The following is an 18,777-nucleotide window of genomic DNA, read 5'->3' as shown; positions in this document are numbered from 1 at the left end:
TCTTATATCACTAAAATGGTACCTTCAGATCTTATATCACAAAAATGGCACCTTCAGATCTTATATCAATAAAATGGCAACTTCAGATCTTATATCACTAAAATGGCACCTTCAGATATTATATCACTAAAATGGCATCTTCAGATCATATATCACTAAAATGGCACTTTCAGATCTTATATCACTAAAATGGCACCTTCAGATCATATATCACTAAAATGGCACCTTCAGATCTTATATCACTAAAATGGCACCTTCAGATCATATATCACTAAAATGGCACCTTCAGATCATATATCACTAAAATGGTACCTTCAGATCATATATCACGAAAATGGTACCTTCAGATCTTATATCACTAAAATGGTACCTTCAGATCATATATCACTAAAATGGTACCTTCAGATCATATATCACTAAAATGGTACCTTCAGATCTTATATCACTAAAATGGTACCTTCAGATCTTATATCACGAAAATGGCACCTTCAGATCTTATATCACTAAAATGGCACCTTCAGATCTTATATCACTAAAATGGTACCTTCAGATCTTATATCAATAAAATGGTACCTTCAGATCTTATATCACTAAAATGGTACCTTCAGATCTTATATCAATAAAATGGTACCTTCAGATCTTATATCACTAAAATGGTACCTTCAGATCATATATCACTAAAATGGTACCTTCAGATCATATATCACTAAAATGGTACCTTCAGATCTTATATCACTAAAATGGCACCTTCAGATCTTATATCACTAAAATGGTACCTTCAGTTCATATATCACTAAAATGGTACCTTCAGATCATATATCACTAAAATGGTACCTTCAGATCTTATATCACTGAAATGGTACCTTCAGATCTTATATCACTAAAATGGCACCTTCAGATCTTATATCAATAAAATGGTACCTTCAGATCATATATCACTAAAATGGTACCTTCAGATCATATATCACTAAAATGGTACCTTCAGATCATATATCACTAAAATGGCACCTTCAGATCTTATATCACTAAAATGGCACCTTCAGATCTTATATCACTAAAATGGTACCTTCAGATCTTATATCACTAAATTGGTACCTTCAGATCTTATATCACTAAAATGGTACCTTCAGATCATATATCACTAAAATGGTGCCTTCAGATCTTATATCACTAAAATGGTACCTTCAGATCTTATATCACTAAAATGGTACCTTCAGATCTTATATCACTAAAATGGCACCTTCAGATCTTATATCACTAAAATGGTACCTTCAGATCTTATATCACGAAAATGGTACGTTCAGATCATATATCACTAAAATGGTACCTTCAGATCATATATCACTAAAATGGTACCTTCAGATCTTATATCAATAAATTGGTACCTTCAGATCTTATATCAATAAATTGGTACCTTCAGATCATATATCACTAAAATGGTACCTTCAGATCATATATCACTAAAATGGTACCTTCAGATCATATATCACTAAAATGGTACCTTCAGATCATATATCACTAAAATGGTACCTTCAGATCTTATATCACTAAAATGGCACCTTCAGATCATATATCACTAAAATGGTACCTTCAGATCATATATCACTAAAATGGTACCTTCAGATCATATATCACTAAAATGGTACCTTCAGATCTTATATCACTAAATTGGTACCTTCAGATCTTATATCACTAAAATGGTACCTTCAGATCATATATCACTAAAATGGTACCTTCAGATCATATATCACTAAAATGGTACCTTCAGATCTTATATCACTAAATTGGTACCTTCAGATCTTATATCACTAAAATGGCACCTTCAGATCATATATCACTAAAATGGCACCTTCAGATCATATATCACTAAAATGGTACCTTCAGATCATATATCACGAAAATGGTACCTTCAGATCTTATATCACTAAAATGGTACCTTCAGATCATATATCACTAAAATGGTACCTTCAGATCATATATCACTAAAATGGTACCTTCAGATCTTATATCACTAAAATGGTACCTTCAGATCTTATATCACGAAAATGGCACCTTCAGATCTTATATCACTAAAATGGCACCTTCAGATCTTATATCACTAAAATGGTACCTTCAGATCTTATATCAATAAAATGGTACCTTCAGATCTTATATCACTAAAATGGTACCTTCAGATCTTATATCAATAAAATGGTACCTTCAGATCTTATATCACTAAAATGGTACCTTCAGATCATATATCACTAAAATGGTACCTTCAGATCATATATCACTAAAATGGTACCTTCAGATCTTATATCACTAAAATGGCACCTTCAGATCTTATATCACTAAAATGGTACCTTCAGATCTTATATCACTAAAATGGTACCTTCAGATCTTATATCACTAAAATGGTACCTTCAGATCTTATATCACTAAAATGGTACCTTCAGATCTTATATCAATAAAATGGTACCTTCAGATCTTATATCACTAAAATGGTACCTTCAGATCATATATCACTAAAATGGTACCTTCAGTTCATATATCACTAAAATGGTACCTTCAGATCATATATCACTAAAATGGTACCTTCAGATCTTATATCACTGAAATGGTACCTTCAGATCTTATATCACTAAAATGGCACCTTCAGATCTTATATCAATAAAATGGTACCTTCAGATCATATATCACTAAAATGGTACCTTCAGATCATATATCACTAAAATGGTACCTTCAGATCATATATCACTAAAATGGCACCTTCAGATCTTATATCACTAAAATGGCACCTTCAGATCTTATATCACTAAAATGGTACCTTCAGTTCATATATCACTAAAATGGTACCTTCAGATCATATATCACTAAAATGGTACCTTCAGATCTTATATCACTGAAATGGTACCTTCAGATCTTATATCACTAAAATGGCACCTTCAGATCTTATATCAATAAAATGGTACCTTCAGATCATATATCACTAAAATGGTACCTTCAGATCATATATCACTAAAATGGTACCTTCAGATCATATATCACTAAATTGGTACCTTCAGATCTTATATCACTAAAATGGTACCTTCAGATCATATATCACTAAAATGGTACCTTCAGATCTTATATCACTAAATTGGTACCTTCAGATCTTATATCACTAAAATGGTACCTTCAGATCATATATCACTAAAATGGTGCCTTCAGATCTTATATCACTAAAATGGTACCTTCAGATCTTATATCACTAAAATGGTACCTTCAGATCTTATATCACTAAAATGGCACCTTCAGATCTTATATCACTAAAATGGTACCTTCAGATCTTATATCACGAAAATGGTACGTTCAGATCATATATCACTAAAATGGTACCTTCAGATCATATATCACTAAAATGGTACCTTCAGATCTTATATCAATAAATTGGTACCTTCAGATCTTATATCACTAAAATGGTACCTTCAGATCATATATCACTAAAATGGTACCTTCAGATCATATATCACTAAAATGGTACCTTCAGATCATATATCACTAAAATGGTACCTTCAGATCTTATATCACTAAAATGGCACCTTCAGATCTTATATCACTAAAATGGTACCTTCAGATCATATATCACTAAAATGGTACCTTCAGATCATATATCACTAAAATGGTACCTTCAGATCTTATATCACTAAATTGGTACCTTCAGATCTTATATCACTAAAATGGTACCTTCAGATCATATATCACTAAAATGGTACCTTCAGATCATATATCACTAAAATGGTACCTTCAGATCTTATATCACTAAATTGGTACCTTCAGATCATATATCACTAAAATGGTACCTTCAGATCATATATCACTAAAATGGTACCTTCAGATCTTATATCACTAAAATGGTACCTTCAGATCATATATCACTAAAATGGTGCCTTCAGATCTTATATCACTAAAATGGTACCTTCAGATCATATATCACTAAAATGGTACCTTCAGATCATATATCACTAAAATGGTACCTTCAGATCTTACATCACTAAAATGGTACCTTCAGATCATATATCACTAAAATGGTACCTTCAGATCTTATATCACTAAAATGGCACCTTCAGATCTTATATCACTAAAATGGTACCTTCAGATCTTATATCACTAAAATGGTACCTTCAGATCTTATATCACTAAAATGGTACCTTCAGATCATATATCACTAAAATGGTACCTTCAGATCATATATCACTAAAATGGTACCTTCAGATCATATATCACTAAAATGGCACCTTCAGATCTTATATCACTAAAATGGTACCTTCAGATCTTTTATCACTAAAATAGTACCTTCAGATCTTATATCACTAAAATGGTACCTTCAGATCTTATATCACTAAAATGGTACCTTCAGATCTTATATCACTAAAATGGTACCTTCAGATCTTATATCACTAAAATGGTACCTTCAGATCTTACATCACTAAAATGGTACCTTCAGATCTTATATCACTAAAATGGTACCTTCAGATCATATATCACTAAAATGGTACCTTCAGATCTTATATCACGAAAATGGTACGTTCAGATCATATATCACTAAAATGGTACCTTCAGATCATATATCACTAAAATGGTACCTTCAGATCTTATATCAATAAATTGGTACCTTCAGATCTTATATCACTAAAATGGTACCTTCAGATCATATATCACTAAAATGGTACCTTCAGATCATATATCACTAAAATGGTACCTTCAGATCATATATCACTAAAATGGTACCTTCAGATCTTATATCACTAAAATGGCACCTTCAGATCTTATATCACTAAAATGGTACCTTCAGATCATATATCACTAAAATGGTACCTTCAAATCATATATCACTAAAATGGTACCTTCAGATCTTATATCACTAAATTGGTACCTTCAGATCTTATATCACTAAAATGGTGCCTTCAGATCTTATATCACTAAAATGGTACCTTCAGTACTTATATCACTAAAATGGTACCTTCAGATCATATATCACTAAAATGGTACCTTCAGATCTTATATCACTAAAATGGTACCTTCAGATCTTATATCACTAAAATGGTACCTTCAGATCTTATATCACTAAAATGGTACCTTCAGATCTTATATCACTAAAATGGTACCTTCAGATCTTATATCACTAAAATGGTACCTTCAGATCTTATATCACTAAAATGGTACCTTCAGATCTTATATCACTAAAATGGTACCTTCAGATCATATATCACTAAAATGGTACCTTCAGATCTTACATCACTAAAATGGTACCTTCAGATCTTATATCACTAAAATGGTACCTTCAGATCATATATCACTAAAATGGTACCTTCAGATCTTATATCACTAAAATGGTACCTTCAGATCATATATCACTAAAATGGTACCTTCAGATCTTATATCACTAAAATGGTACCTTCAGATCTTATATCACTAAAATGGTACCTTCAGATCTTATATCACTAAAATGGTACCTTCAGATCATATATCACTAAAATGGTACCTTCAGATCATATATCACTAAAATGGTACCTTCAGATCTTATATCACTAAAATGGCACCTTCAGATCTTATATCACTAAAATGGTACCTTCAGATCATATATCACTAAAATGGTACCTTCAGATCATATATCACTAAAATGGTACCTTCAGATCTTATATCACTAAAATGGTACCTTCAGATCATATATCACTAAAATGGTACCTTCAGATCTTATATCACTAAAATGGTACCTTCAGATCTTATATCACTAAAATGGTACCTTCAGATCTTATATCACTAAAATGGTACCTTCAGATCATATATCACTAAAATGGTACCTTCAGATCTTATATCACTAAAATGGTACCTTCAGATCTTTTATCACTAAAATGGTACCTTCAGATCTTATATCACTAAAATGGTACCTTCAGAACTTATATCACTAAAATGGCACCTTCAGATCTTATATCACTAAAATGGCACCTTCAGATCTTATATCACTAAAATGGTACCTTCAGATCATATATCACTAAAATGGTACCTTCAGATCTTACATCACTTAAATGGTACCTTCAGATCTTATATCACTAAAATGGTACCTTCAGATCTTATATCACTAAAATGGTACCTTCAGATCTTATATCACTAAAATGGTACCTTCAGATCTTATATCACTAAAATGGTACCTTCAGATCGTATATCACTAAAATGGTACCTTCAGATCATATATCACTAAAATGGTACCTTCAGATCTTATATCACTAAAATGGTACCTTCAGATCTTATATCACTAAAATGGTACCTTCAGATCTTATATCACTAAAATGGTACCTTCAGATCTTATATCACTAAAATGGTACCTTCAGATCTTATATCACTAAAATGGTACCTTCAGATCGTATATCACTAAAATGGTACCTTCAGATCATATATCACTAAAATGGTACCTTCAGATCATATATCACTAAAATGGTACCTTCAGATCTTACATCACTAAAATGGTACCTTCAGATCTTATATCACTAAAATGGTACCTTCAGATCATATATCACTAAAATGGTACCTTCAGATCTTACATCACTAAAATGGCACCTTCAGATCTTATATCACTAAAATGGTACCTTCAGATCATATATCACTAAAATGGTACCTTCAGATCATATATCACTAAAATGGCACCTTCAGATCTTATATCACTAAAATGGTACCTTCAGATCTTTTATCACTAAAATGGTACCTTCAGATCATATATCACTAAAATGGTACCTTCAGATCTTATATCACTGAAATGGTACCTTCAGATCTTATATCACTAAAATGGTACCTTCAGATCTTATATCACTAAAATGGTACCTTCAGATCATATATCACTAAAATGGTACCTTCAGATCTTACATCACTAAAATGGCACCTTCAGATCTTATATCACTAAAATGGTACCTTCAGATCATATATCACTAAAATGGTACCTTCAGATCTTACATCACTAAAATGGTACCTTCAGATCATATATCACTAAAATGGTACCTTCAGATCTTATATCACTAAAATGGCACCTTCAGATCTTATATCACTAAAATGGTACCTTCAGATCTTATATCACTAAAATGGTACCTTCAGATCTTATATCACTAAAATGGTACCGTGAAATGGGGAGAATAGGGACATCAAGGTGAATAGGGACACAAACTGAAAAAAGTTCGGAAACCTTTTTCGCTGAAAATTGATAACCATATTGATTTGTTGATATTTGGGTTGAAAGTGTTCTCTTGTTTTTTTAAAAAGCAACTTATTGTCCCTATTAATCCCATATATGGGTTAAATAGGAATAAATAGGATTTTTATGGCTGTCCCTATTCACCCCGTTTTATGGGTGAATAGGGACAGTCACCGATACCAAAAAATAATAATCAAGAAACAATCCTGAGTTTCCAACTTATTGCTAAATTGATCGCTCAGATGGATGCACATAATATGCACCCATAATATAAACCACGGTTACAATGATAAAAATATGGGATAAAAAGTTTCTCCAAACTGTCCCGATTTCTTGATTATTATTTTTTGGTATCAGTGACTGTCCCTATTCACCCATAAAACGGGGTGAATAGGGACAGCCATAAAAATCCTATTTATTCCTATTTAACCCATATATGGGATTAATAGGGACAATAAGTTGCTTTTTAAAAAAACAAGAGAACACTTTCAACCCAAATATCAACAAATCAGTATGGTTATCAATTTTCAGCGAAAAAAGTTTCCGAACTATTTTCAGTTTGTGTCCCTATTCACCTTGCTGTCCCTATTCTCCCCATTTCACGGTACCTTCAGATCTTATATCACTAAAATGGCACCTTCAGATCTTATATCACTAAAATGGCACCTTCAGATCTTATATCACTAAAATGGCACCTTCAGATCTTATATCACTAAAATGGCACCTTCAGATCTTATATCACTAAAATGGCACCTTCAGATCTTATATCACTAAAATGGCACCTTCAGATCTTATATCACTAAAATGGTACCTTCAGATCTTATATCACTAAAATGGCACCTTCAGATCTTATATCACTAAAATGGCACCTTCAGATCTTATATCACTAAAATGGCACCTTCAGATCTTATATCACTAAAATGGCACCTTCAGATCTACCATCCTCAATAAGAGCTATGATTGTCCCTCAAGCAATCATTTTCTGTTCTGTTAAAGTAGAGTTCAATCAGCTTTCCCAAGAGAAGTGCAGAAATATGAGAATTATAGCCTTTATATTAGTTACAAACTTATCATCAGCAATTGCTTGGGACAATGCAAAAAAGATCAATTTATTTGGTACAAAGCTCAAGGTAAAAACGTGTCTCTTTCAACATACACAAGGCCCAATGGGAAGCTTGTATCAATAGAATTTGTGATCGTAATTTCCACAAAAAGTAAGAATTCTTAATGTTTTTTTTTCTTTGAATAAAGTTCAGTCTTACGTTGTTGATGTTGTTGTTGCTGTATAGCCCAGGACAGTCCTCTTGAACAAGTCCGCAGCACGGAGACAGCTGATTGATCATGCAGGAGCGACCCAGAGATTTCCTACATACAAAATGGTGTACCCCCGCCTTCACAAAGTCAAAGCCACGAGAGAGGTAGAGAGAGGAAAAGAGAAAGAGAGGTAGAGTGAGGGGGGGGGGGGGAGAGAAAAGGGAGAGAGAGAGAGTGAGAGAGTGTGAGAGTGTGAGAGAGAGTGAGAGTGGGAGAGAGTGAGAGAAGGAGAAGGAGAATAAGGAGAAGGAGAAGGAGAGAGAAAAGGGAGAGAGAGAGTGAGAGAGAGTGAGAGAAGGAGAGAGAAAAGGGAGAGAGAGAGTGAGAGAGAGTGAGAGAAGGAGAAGGAGAAGGAGAAGGAGAAGGAGGAGGAGAAGGAGAAGGAGGAGAAGGAGAGAGAAAATAAAGAAAGAGAGAGAGAGGGAGAGGGAGAGAGAGAGAGACAACAAAGAAAGAGAGAGAGAGAGAGAAAATAAAGAAAGAGAGAGAGAAAGAGTGAGAGTGGGAGAGAGTGAGAGAAGGAGAAGGAGAATAAGGAGAAGGAGAAGGAGAGAGAAAAGGGAGAGAGAGAGTGAGAGAGAGTGAGAGGAGGAGAGAGAAAAGGGAGAGAGAGAGTGAGAGAGAGTGAGAGAAGGAGAAGGAGGAGGAGAAGGAGAAGGAGAAGGAGAAGGAGAGAGAAAAGGGAGAGAGAGAGTGAGAGAGAGTGAGAGGAGGAGAGAGAAAAGGGAGAGAGAGAGTGAGAGAGAGTGAGAGAAGGAGAAGGAGAAGGAGAAGGAGAAGGAGGAGGAGAAGGAGAAGGAGAAGGAGAAGGAGAGAGAAAATAAAGAAAGAGAGAGAGAGGGAGAGGGAGAGAGAGAGAGACAACAAAGAAAGAGAGAGAGAGAGAGAGAGAGAGAGAGAGAGAGAGAGAAAATAAAGAAAGAGAGAGAGAAAGAGAGAAGAGCAGAAACAGAAACAAGAGGGAAAGGGTTCGTCCATGGGGACCGATCGGCACTGACCGTGACCGCACTACCCTGCCGAATCCAGGCAGCAGTGAATAATGGGGAAGATTTGGCCTCCGACTTGCGTTGGGGGATACAACCACCGCAATGAGGCATCCCCAATAGTTGTCCAATCTTTAGTTGTTGTGCTTGCTAAATGGAAAGGTTGTAAATGTATACGGAAATCGAGTGGTTCAAAGCAAAACCCCACGTTGTTCTTTAAAAAGAATGTTCATATTTTCCAAATTACCTGAACTTGGCCTACTATACAGATGGAAGCCAAACAGTTCAATATTGGATTCATCAGACCACAGAATCTTGTTTCTCACAGTCTGAGAATCCTTTTGGTGATTTTTTGCAAACTCCAAGCGGGCTTTCATGTGTCTTTCACTGAGGAGAGGCTTCCGTGTGGCCACTCTGCCATGTAGCCCAGACCGGTGGAGTGTTGCAGTGATGGTTGTCCTTCTGAAAGTTTCTCCCATCTCCACACAGGATCTCTGGAGCTCAGCCAGAGTGACCATCGGGTTCTTGGTGACCTCTCTTACCAAGGCCCTTCTCCCCCGATTGCTCAGTTTGGTCGGGCGACCCCAGCTCTAGGAAGAGTCCTGGTTGTTCCAAACTTCTTCCATTTAATAATTATGGAGGCCATTGTGCTCTTGGGAACCTTAAATGCAGCAGAAATTTTTTTCTAGGCTTCCCCAGATCTGTGCCTCGACACAATCCTGTCTCTGAGCTCTGCAAGCAGTTCCTTCGACCTCATGGCTTGGTTTTTGCTCTGATATGCATCGTCAGCTGTGAGACCTTATATAGACAGGTGTGTGCCTTTCCAAATCATGTCCAATCAATTGAATTTACCACAGGTGGACTCCAATCAAGGTGTAGAAACATCTCAAAGATGATCAAGAGACATGGGAGGAACCTGAGCTAAATTTCAAGTGCCATAGCAAAGGGTCTGAATACTTATGTCAATGTGATATTTCAGTTTTTTCTTTTTAATAAATTTGCAAAACTTTCTAAAATCCTGTTTTCTCTTTGTCATTATGGGGTATTGAGTGCAGATTGATGAGGGAAAAAATGAATTTAAACGATTTCAGCGTAAGGCTGCAACATAACAAAATGTGAAAAAAGTGAAGGGGTCTGAATACTTTCTGAATGCACTGTATAGCACGATATTTCAAAAAGTTCTGGATGAGTTCTGACCAAACTAGGTGGATGAGTTGGTTAGGTGACAAGAACAAGCTGATTTGATTTTGCTCGGCCATTCTGATTTTTGTTTTTTAAGGATATTTTGGAAAATAAAGTCTGGTGCTCGCTTTGAATTTCAGGTGGTTTTCACACTTGAAATAATAATACACAGTTATACTGTAAATATCAGCACATCGATAAAGCAATTGTTCAAAATCAGCTGTTCCAACACCGTACAGATAATGCTTGCAGCGAACCATAACAATTGCTTACATGTTAACCATGCATCACCAACTAGAACTGAAAGGATGTTCAGGTATCCTAATTCGAAAGACATTGGAAACATTGTGTTCGGTGTTATGCAGACATACAATGTTGCTGGACAAAACTCAGGCTGCGGTAGACGCCGGCCACTCAGCAGGTAAATCTTCATATCGAAGGGATCTATGTCAGCATATGGTGGTGCACCTCGTGTCATCAACTCCCAGAGCAATACGCCAAATGACCACTGCAAACAAAGCAAGGAGCACAAATATGGAAACTGGATGCAATGACGGCAACCCATTTGGACTGCCTACTTGTAAGGCCTTAGCATCCAGACAGTGATGTATTAAATAAGGCAACCACAATGACCCCCTTTGCATACATAATACGAGAGTCATCTTTACTGTCAAATACAATGTACGAGTACAATAATAACCACACTTTCCCTCATCCGTGCACCTCTTCTGTCCAATATTCTTCCTATAAAGCAGCTTTAACCTTTTTTCGGGATTCTGATACCAAGCGGTTCCTTTGTTATTTTAAAACTAGTAAAAAGCACGTAAAAAACGACGGGTTGGGACAGTTTATTCGACGGTGCAGCCTTGTGAGCGTGCCAAAGTCTGAAGCTCTGGTGGAGAACGAGGTTGCACCGCACCACACCTACTGACCATACCTACCCACCCCCTCCTACCTGTATCAGGATCGGTACCCATCCATCGACGGTGCCCAAGTAAGGCAAGGGCTGACCCAAAGCCCTGCACTCATCCCCCCCCCCCCCCCCCCCCTCTTATTTTTTTCTCTCTACATTTCCTCAGTGTGAATCTGCTGGGCCCATGTTTCATGTATAGATAATTAATTGGGATGGGAGATGAGATAAGCGTCAAGTGGGATTAAGCTTATGGGAATTCATTGTGTTTGTAATTGCTTTATTTTTGAACATTGTAAATGTGTTGTTTTTGAGAAATGCTTTTACATACTTTTTGGTTATTTTGGTAAACAGTCGTTTCCAACTGCCCGTTTCATTTTTTTTTTTTTCTTAATGACTCGGCTGAGGTGCAGTCATGATAGCAGGGACGTTCTTCCCAGACCAAATGGCTCCATCCACCACATTAACTGATCGTCCGTACTCGACAGTTCGTTTGGCTACCCCTGATTAGATAAGATAAGGTGAGTATGAATCAGGGGCACGATACCCAATTATGGTGGCCACGTCACCCCCAAGTAAAAGATGTCAGACGGAGGACACTAGGAGATTTGGCATCCGATTGGCGTTTGTGGTTGATCAGCAACCTACCGGGTCGCAGGGTTATCCGTGACCGGTGGCCACAGCAACGGTAGTTTAGTAGAGCCTGAGAAGTCCTCTCGTGGTGAACCCCGAAACTTGGATCCGTAACAATATATTGCAATATTCTGCTCCTAAATGTAGTTACACTTTCCTTCACTCAATTTCTTGACAATCCTCTTTCTTACCGAAGTACATTTTGTTTACTATTTGGTAACACACATTCACTCAGATTTTATTCCATTTATAGCAGTGTGTTCTGCACGCTCCTCACCACATCTGACTTTGTGGTGAACTTGCTTGTTTGAAGACTCTCCAGCGCCATCCACTTGATCGGGAGGCGAGCACGCGTGCAGTCACGCACACTGTAGTATTCCTTGTCATACGTGTCTCGTGCCAGCCCGAAGTCGGCAACTTTCACGGTGTACTTCTCATCAAGCCTGTCACATGGCACACAGACATTTTAACAGCATGTACCGTAAGCCAATAAAGCATGTGCCAGAAACAGGCTGCTTGCACCACCGTTTGGTGGATTTTCTTACATGCAGTTGCGAGCAGCCAGATCTCTGTGGATAACCTTTCGACAAGCCAAATAGTCCATGCCTTCTGCCACCTGTAGTCCAAAGCCAATAAGGTCTTTTACGGTGGGGTTCTGAAACACAAATTGTTGGATGTCCACAAAATCTTGTACAGACATATTGTAATTTGTTAATCACATTAGAAAACATCTATCTATAATTCCAGTAATCTCTGTCTGTACGTTTGTACGTTTGTACGTTTGTCTGTGACCGCTGTTTCTCGACAACCACGGGTCCGATATACTTTTAACTTGCCAGGTATATTGCTGGGGACCCGAGGATGTGCCTTTTCAAGGTTTCATATTAATCGGACAATTACTTACCGAGCTATGTCCAAAAAACGATTCAACCAATCAGAGAGCAGCGAACGATCGCGTGTGCCGGCGTTGCGAATGGACCAAACCATTCCATGTAAATAGAGGGGGGGGTTCTGTGGTCGTTGCGAATGGACGAAACCATTTCATGTAAATAGAGGGGGGGGATTGTCACTGTACTCGCAAGCCGTTCGCCGTTCGCTTTGGCGTTGCGAATGGACCAAACCATTTCATGTAAATAGAGGGGGGGGGATATAATTTTAGATAGATATATAGTACGGGCATATATATAGTACGGGCATGCCCTAGTATAAACAAAGCTGGGATTGCTTGGCATAATTTTGCTGATTAGATGCCCACAAATGTGAGTGCTTATCACCGAGTACAGTAGTACTCCATATAGAGGGATGATCATGGAAAAAATGGCTGCCACATCAAACGTGTACAATGTGATATGCTGAGAAGATAATATAGAGTGAGGATATAAACATTTTAAAAGCATTTACCCAAAAGTGATACATATCCCCATCTCCCTATCCCCAAAATCAACACAAACAACTTTTTAAGAAATGTAAAAACATAGGCGGATAGAATGCATACAAAAATAAGAAAACGTATAAAACAAGAAAGAGCAATCGGAGATTGCAGACCCTTGCCAGGACATGTTTTTAGTGGTTTTTAAGGCTTTTGTGTTCAAACAAATAGGGCGGCCGAATCACGTGACCAATGACATCATTATTTTTTTCTCAAACAATTTATGCATAGATGACGCTCAAGAAATTTCATCTTGATCGGATGAAGTTTTGTACTTGTCGAATTATAACGTCATAATTGAGACACCTACACCATCAATAGCATGTTATTTCCCATGGAGAGTTCTTTACAATGAGCTATGTTTCAATTTTTCCTATGCAGCACTTTTGGAGATATAGAGGTGCAAAGTTTTGCGTTTTTCCCAAGATGGCGCCCATACCACGTGACCTACGACGTCATAATTATTTTTTAAATTCTACAGGAGAAGGTGCACCGATGGTGAAAATTTCCTGTCAATCGGACTAACGGTTGCAGAGAAAATCATGTTTATTCTGTGCAGACAAACAGACAGACAAACAAACAAATGGACTCAAATGTAAACGCACTCCTCTGGCGAGGGTAACAATAAGCGTATTAAATTCGCTAATATTATGATAAAATATTGATAATTATCTCCAAAGGAAGTCGCACAAACACAATTCTCGACACGAACTGATGGGAATCTCTAAATTTCCTGGTCGGGCGATTGTGAAGTCAGGTGGCCATCGTCTCGCCCCCAAAAACGATGCTGCTTCAGTGGGTGATACGCACTGATGTGGGCATACTATCTCACCGACCTGTATACGTGTATTTTACGTTCTTTATCAACTCCTTTATATATCCCCTCGAAAAAAATACCATTAAAAAACCCGATAGGTTTTCGTTACCTGATAACTTGAGAACAGCTGAAGGAATCCAATTCAAACTTGGTACAGGTATGTATAGTCAGGTAAAGATTAACTGATTATATTTTGGGGTCACAAGGTCAAAGGTGATGTTTGGCAAAAAAAAAAATCCTGTTACCACGATAACTTGTGAACCAGTGATGGTATTTTAACCAAAGTTGATACCGAGTGTTTTGTGATGCAAAGATGAACCGATTTAATTTTGGCATCAAGAGGTCAAAAGTCATGTCCCATTAGGTAAAAATTTGTTACTGCACGAACTTGTAAACCAGTGATGGGATTTTTTTTTAACCAAACTTGGTATACTGTCGTGGCCAAAAATATTGGCACCCTTGCACTTTTTTCAAATAACGCACCATTTCCTCCAGAAAATTGTTCAAATTTAAAAATATTTTGGTTTCCACATTTGTATTTCTTTGGTTTGCAGAGGAACAAAACAAAAAAATGCTTAAAAATTTAATATTAGCTTATTCCACACAGAAATCCTAAAATGGGCCAGACAATATTATTGGCACCTTTTAGAAGTTGTTACAAATAATTAGATTTCAAGCAGGTGATTCTCCTTTACTTTGGAATTGAACTCACCTGTGGTGGGTTGCAGGTAGCTGCAATATAAAAATCACTCATTCAACCAGTTTGAATAGAGAAAAGGACTCATTCTGCTGTTATGTGTCACTGTGTGTACCGCAATTAGTATGGAGAAAAGAAAGAAAACCAGAGAATTGTCTGAGGAGGTCAAACACAAGATTATAGCCAATCATGGACAATCTCAAGGCTACAAGTCCATCTCCAGAGACCTTTGTTACGGCACACCAAGCCAAGCCTTCAATCACACTGTCTTTATAATGGATTATCACACGAAAAATCTCTTCCTACACAAAAAACAAAGAAGGGGGAAGAGAGGGAAAAACCAGAGTAGGCCAGTCCAAGAGTAGGCAGGTCCAAGAGTAGGCAGGTCCAAGAGTAGGCAGGTCCAAGAGTAGGCAGGTCCAAGAGTAGGCAGGTCCAAGAGTAGGCAGGTCCAAGAGTAGGCAGGTCCAAGAGTAGGCAGGTCCAAGAGTAGGCAGGTCCAAGAGTAGGCAGGTCCAAGAGTAGGCAGGTCCAAGAGTAGGCAGGTCCAAGAGTAGGCAGGTCCAAGAGTAGGCAGGTCCAAGAGTAGGCAGGTCCAAGAGTAGGCAGGTCCAAGAGTAGGCAGGTCCAAGAGTAGGCAGGTCCAAGAGTAGGCAGGTCCAAGAGTAGGCAGGTCCAAGAGTAGGCAGGTCCAAGAGTAGGCAGGTCCAAGAGTAGGCAGGTCCAAGAGTAGGCAGGTCCAAGAGTAGGCAGGTCCAAGAGTAGGCAGGTCCAAGAGTAGGCAGGTCCAAGAGTAGGCAGGTCCAAGAGTAGGCAGGTCCAAGAGTAGGCAGGTCCAAGAGTAGGCAGGTCCAAGAGTAGGCAGGTCCAAGAGTAGGCAGGTCCAAGAGTAGGCAGGTCCAAGAGTAGGCAGGTCCAAGAGTAGGCAGGTCCAAGAGTAGGCAGGTCCAAGAGTAGGCAGGTCCAAGAGTAGGCAGGTCCAAGAGTAGGCAGGTCCAAGAGTAGGCAGGTCCAAGAGTAGGCAGGTCCAAGAGTATGCAGGTCCAAGAGTAGGCCACCAAGGCAGGCCCAGCAGTAGGCCCCAGTGCAGGCCCAGCATGAGAGGGTAGGAGTAGGCAGGTCCACGAGTAGGCCCCAAGGCAGGCCCAGCAGTAGGCCCCAGGGCAGGCCCAGTGGTAGGCCCCAGTGCAGGCCCACCACGAGAGGGTAGGAGTAGGCAAGTCCACTAGTAGGCCCCAAGGCAGTAGAGGTACGGCAGCAAGAGTTCGACCAAAGTCACCCTTCAGGTAGAGAGGCGGCTGCAGGGGGTTGATCCGGCATACCCTTCAGGTGGAGAGATTGCAGCTGGAAACTCTACAACACCTGAAAAGGCACTCCGCCATGAGCCCTTCTCCAAAATGGCCACTCTCTCTGCTGAATCACCTTCCTGGCCCCTCTCCTGCCCCACAGCCAATCATAGGCTTTATACACATGCACCAAACCACTTGGTCCAACTCACAGGAGGGTAGGGGGGGGAGGGGGGGAGGAAGAAGAAAAAGGTCACAGACTGTAACACCTTGATGTTCCTGTGTCCACCGTATGCAATGCTATCAGGAAGTTTAAGGCCCATGGCACTGTAGCTAACCTCCCTGGGCATGGCCGCAAGAGAAAACTTGATCGAAGATTGCAGCGAAAGATTGTACAAATGTTGGAGAAAGCACCTCGGTCAACTGCCAAACAGATTCAAGCTGAACTTCAGACACAAGGTACGACAGTTACAACTCACACCATCCATCACCAACTCAATGAAAGGGGGTTCTATGGTAGGAGACCCAGGAGGACGCCACTGTTGAGAAAGCCCGACTGGAGTTTGCCAAAACACACCTGAACAAGCCAAAATCCTTATGGGAGAATGTCCTGTGGACCAATGAGACCAAATTAGAGCTTTTTGGTAAAGCACGTCATCTCTATGTTTACAGAAAACAAAATTAAGCCTTCCAAGAAAAGAACACCTTCCCTACAGTCAAACATGGAGGAGGTTGAGTGATGTTTTGGGGTTGCTGTGCTGCCTCTGGCACTGGGTGCCTTGAGTGTGTGCATGGCATCATGAAATGAGGAGATTACCAAAGCATTTTGGAGCACAATGTTCAACCCAGTGTCAGAAAGCTGGGTCTCTGTCGAAGGTTATGGGTCTTGCAGCAGGACAATGACCCCAAACACACTTCAAAAAGTACCAGGAATGGTTCAAGACAAAACGCTGGACTGTTCTGAAGTGGCCAGCAATGAGTCCAGATCTAAATCCAATTGAACACCTGTGGGGAGATCTGAAAACAGCAGTTGGGAGAAGGTACCCTTCAAATCTGAGAGAACTGGAGCAGTTTGCACAAGAAGAGTGGGCCAAGCTGCGAGTAGAGAGGTGTAGGAAGCTCATTCATGGCTATAGGAAGCGCTTGACTGCAGTTTTTTTGTCCAAAGGCCGTGCTACCAAATATGAAGTCTCAGGTGTCAATAATTTTGTCAATGCAATTTCTTTTTATTTTCTGATTTTAAAGGATGTATTAAGTTCTGAATTAAAAACAAAGGTTCTGTCATAGTAACAGTGAAATAAAGAATTGTGGAGACCAAATAGCTTATTTTTAAAGAAAATTGTGAGTTATTTGAAAAAAGTGCAAGGGTGCCAATATTTTTGGCCACGACTAAGTATATTATATTATGACGAAAAGTTGAACCGATGCGATTTCTGCATCAAATGCAGAGGTCGTATCAGGTAAAAATGTGATACTTGAGAACAGCTGAATGGATTTGAATCAAACTTTGTACAAGTATGTATAATAATGTAATAATGTAGGAGGAGGCATATCAGTCGACGTCATGACGTTGAAGAGTGCCGTTCTAGTTTTTTGTATTTTCCTATCGACAGCGAATAATTGCGTTAGACCATTTTTGTAAGGCCAAGTTTGCAATTGTTGGAACGATTGCTTGTGTGCATCATTGGTTTAAAAATGTAGATAATTGTGGTCGTCATGCAAGTGCACACATATACAGCATAAATGAACACTCACATGCCTTTCCTGCCTAATGAAATGCGCAACGTCCCCATGCTTCATGTAGGGCAGCACAACAAGTGGTGCTCCATGCTGCGTCAGGCTGATTCCAAGGAGCGAGAGAACATAAGGATGTTCCAGGTCACGCATTATGATTGCTTCACGCAAGAACTCCTCGGTGCTGCGAGCATCTTCCATGTCTGCATGGAACAGGGCAACATGAGCAGGTACCTTTTCAATGCGAGGTCGACTGGGTCCAGCGGTGCGCATCTGATCCCACGTTTGGCTTCTCGAGTCATGATTCAGCTCGAAAATCCCTTAGGATATTGGGCTGCAATTTTATTTGACATAAAGCTACTGTTACCATTTTGAACATTTGCTTCTTGTAAAAAAGTGACCCACCCAAACTCACTGCTCAAGCATTTGACTGCACACTGCGTGGTCTCTCCGCTGCTGCTGCTCAGCAAGCCATGGTAAACGCAGCCAAAGTTTCCTACGAGCAAACACACGTGGATGTCATAATTACATTATATCCAAAAAAAAACAAAATATCCAAAGTGTAGGGTTATAGGAGGTTGTGGTGAAGGA

The 18,777-nt window shown here is 39.0% G+C and overlaps 1 protein-coding gene across 1 annotated transcript in view; it reads right to left on the bottom strand.

Annotated features, from left to right (window-relative positions):
• Positions 1-18,777, bottom strand: part of MET (MET proto-oncogene, receptor tyrosine kinase) — a 125,865-nt gene that overhangs the window by 13,625 nt on the left and 93,463 nt on the right. The window contains exons 16-20 of the mRNA XM_068111965.2: positions 18,602-18,682; positions 18,208-18,389; positions 12,769-12,878; positions 12,501-12,666; positions 11,052-11,188 (exon numbers count right to left, since the gene is read on the bottom strand). Coding sequence (XP_067968066.2) covers positions 11,052-11,188; positions 12,501-12,666; positions 12,769-12,878; positions 18,208-18,389; positions 18,602-18,682 — 676 coding nt within the window. The remainder of the gene's footprint in view (positions 1-11,051; positions 11,189-12,500; positions 12,667-12,768; positions 12,879-18,207; positions 18,390-18,601; positions 18,683-18,777) is intronic.

This window comes from Myxine glutinosa, chromosome 4, assembly GCF_964187855.1.
Source record: "Myxine glutinosa chromosome 4, kmMyxGlut1.1, whole genome shotgun sequence".
Classification (NCBI taxonomy): Eukaryota; Metazoa; Chordata; class Myxini; order Myxiniformes; family Myxinidae; genus Myxine; species Myxine glutinosa.
This window is presented reverse-complemented; position numbering and strand designations above follow the sequence as displayed.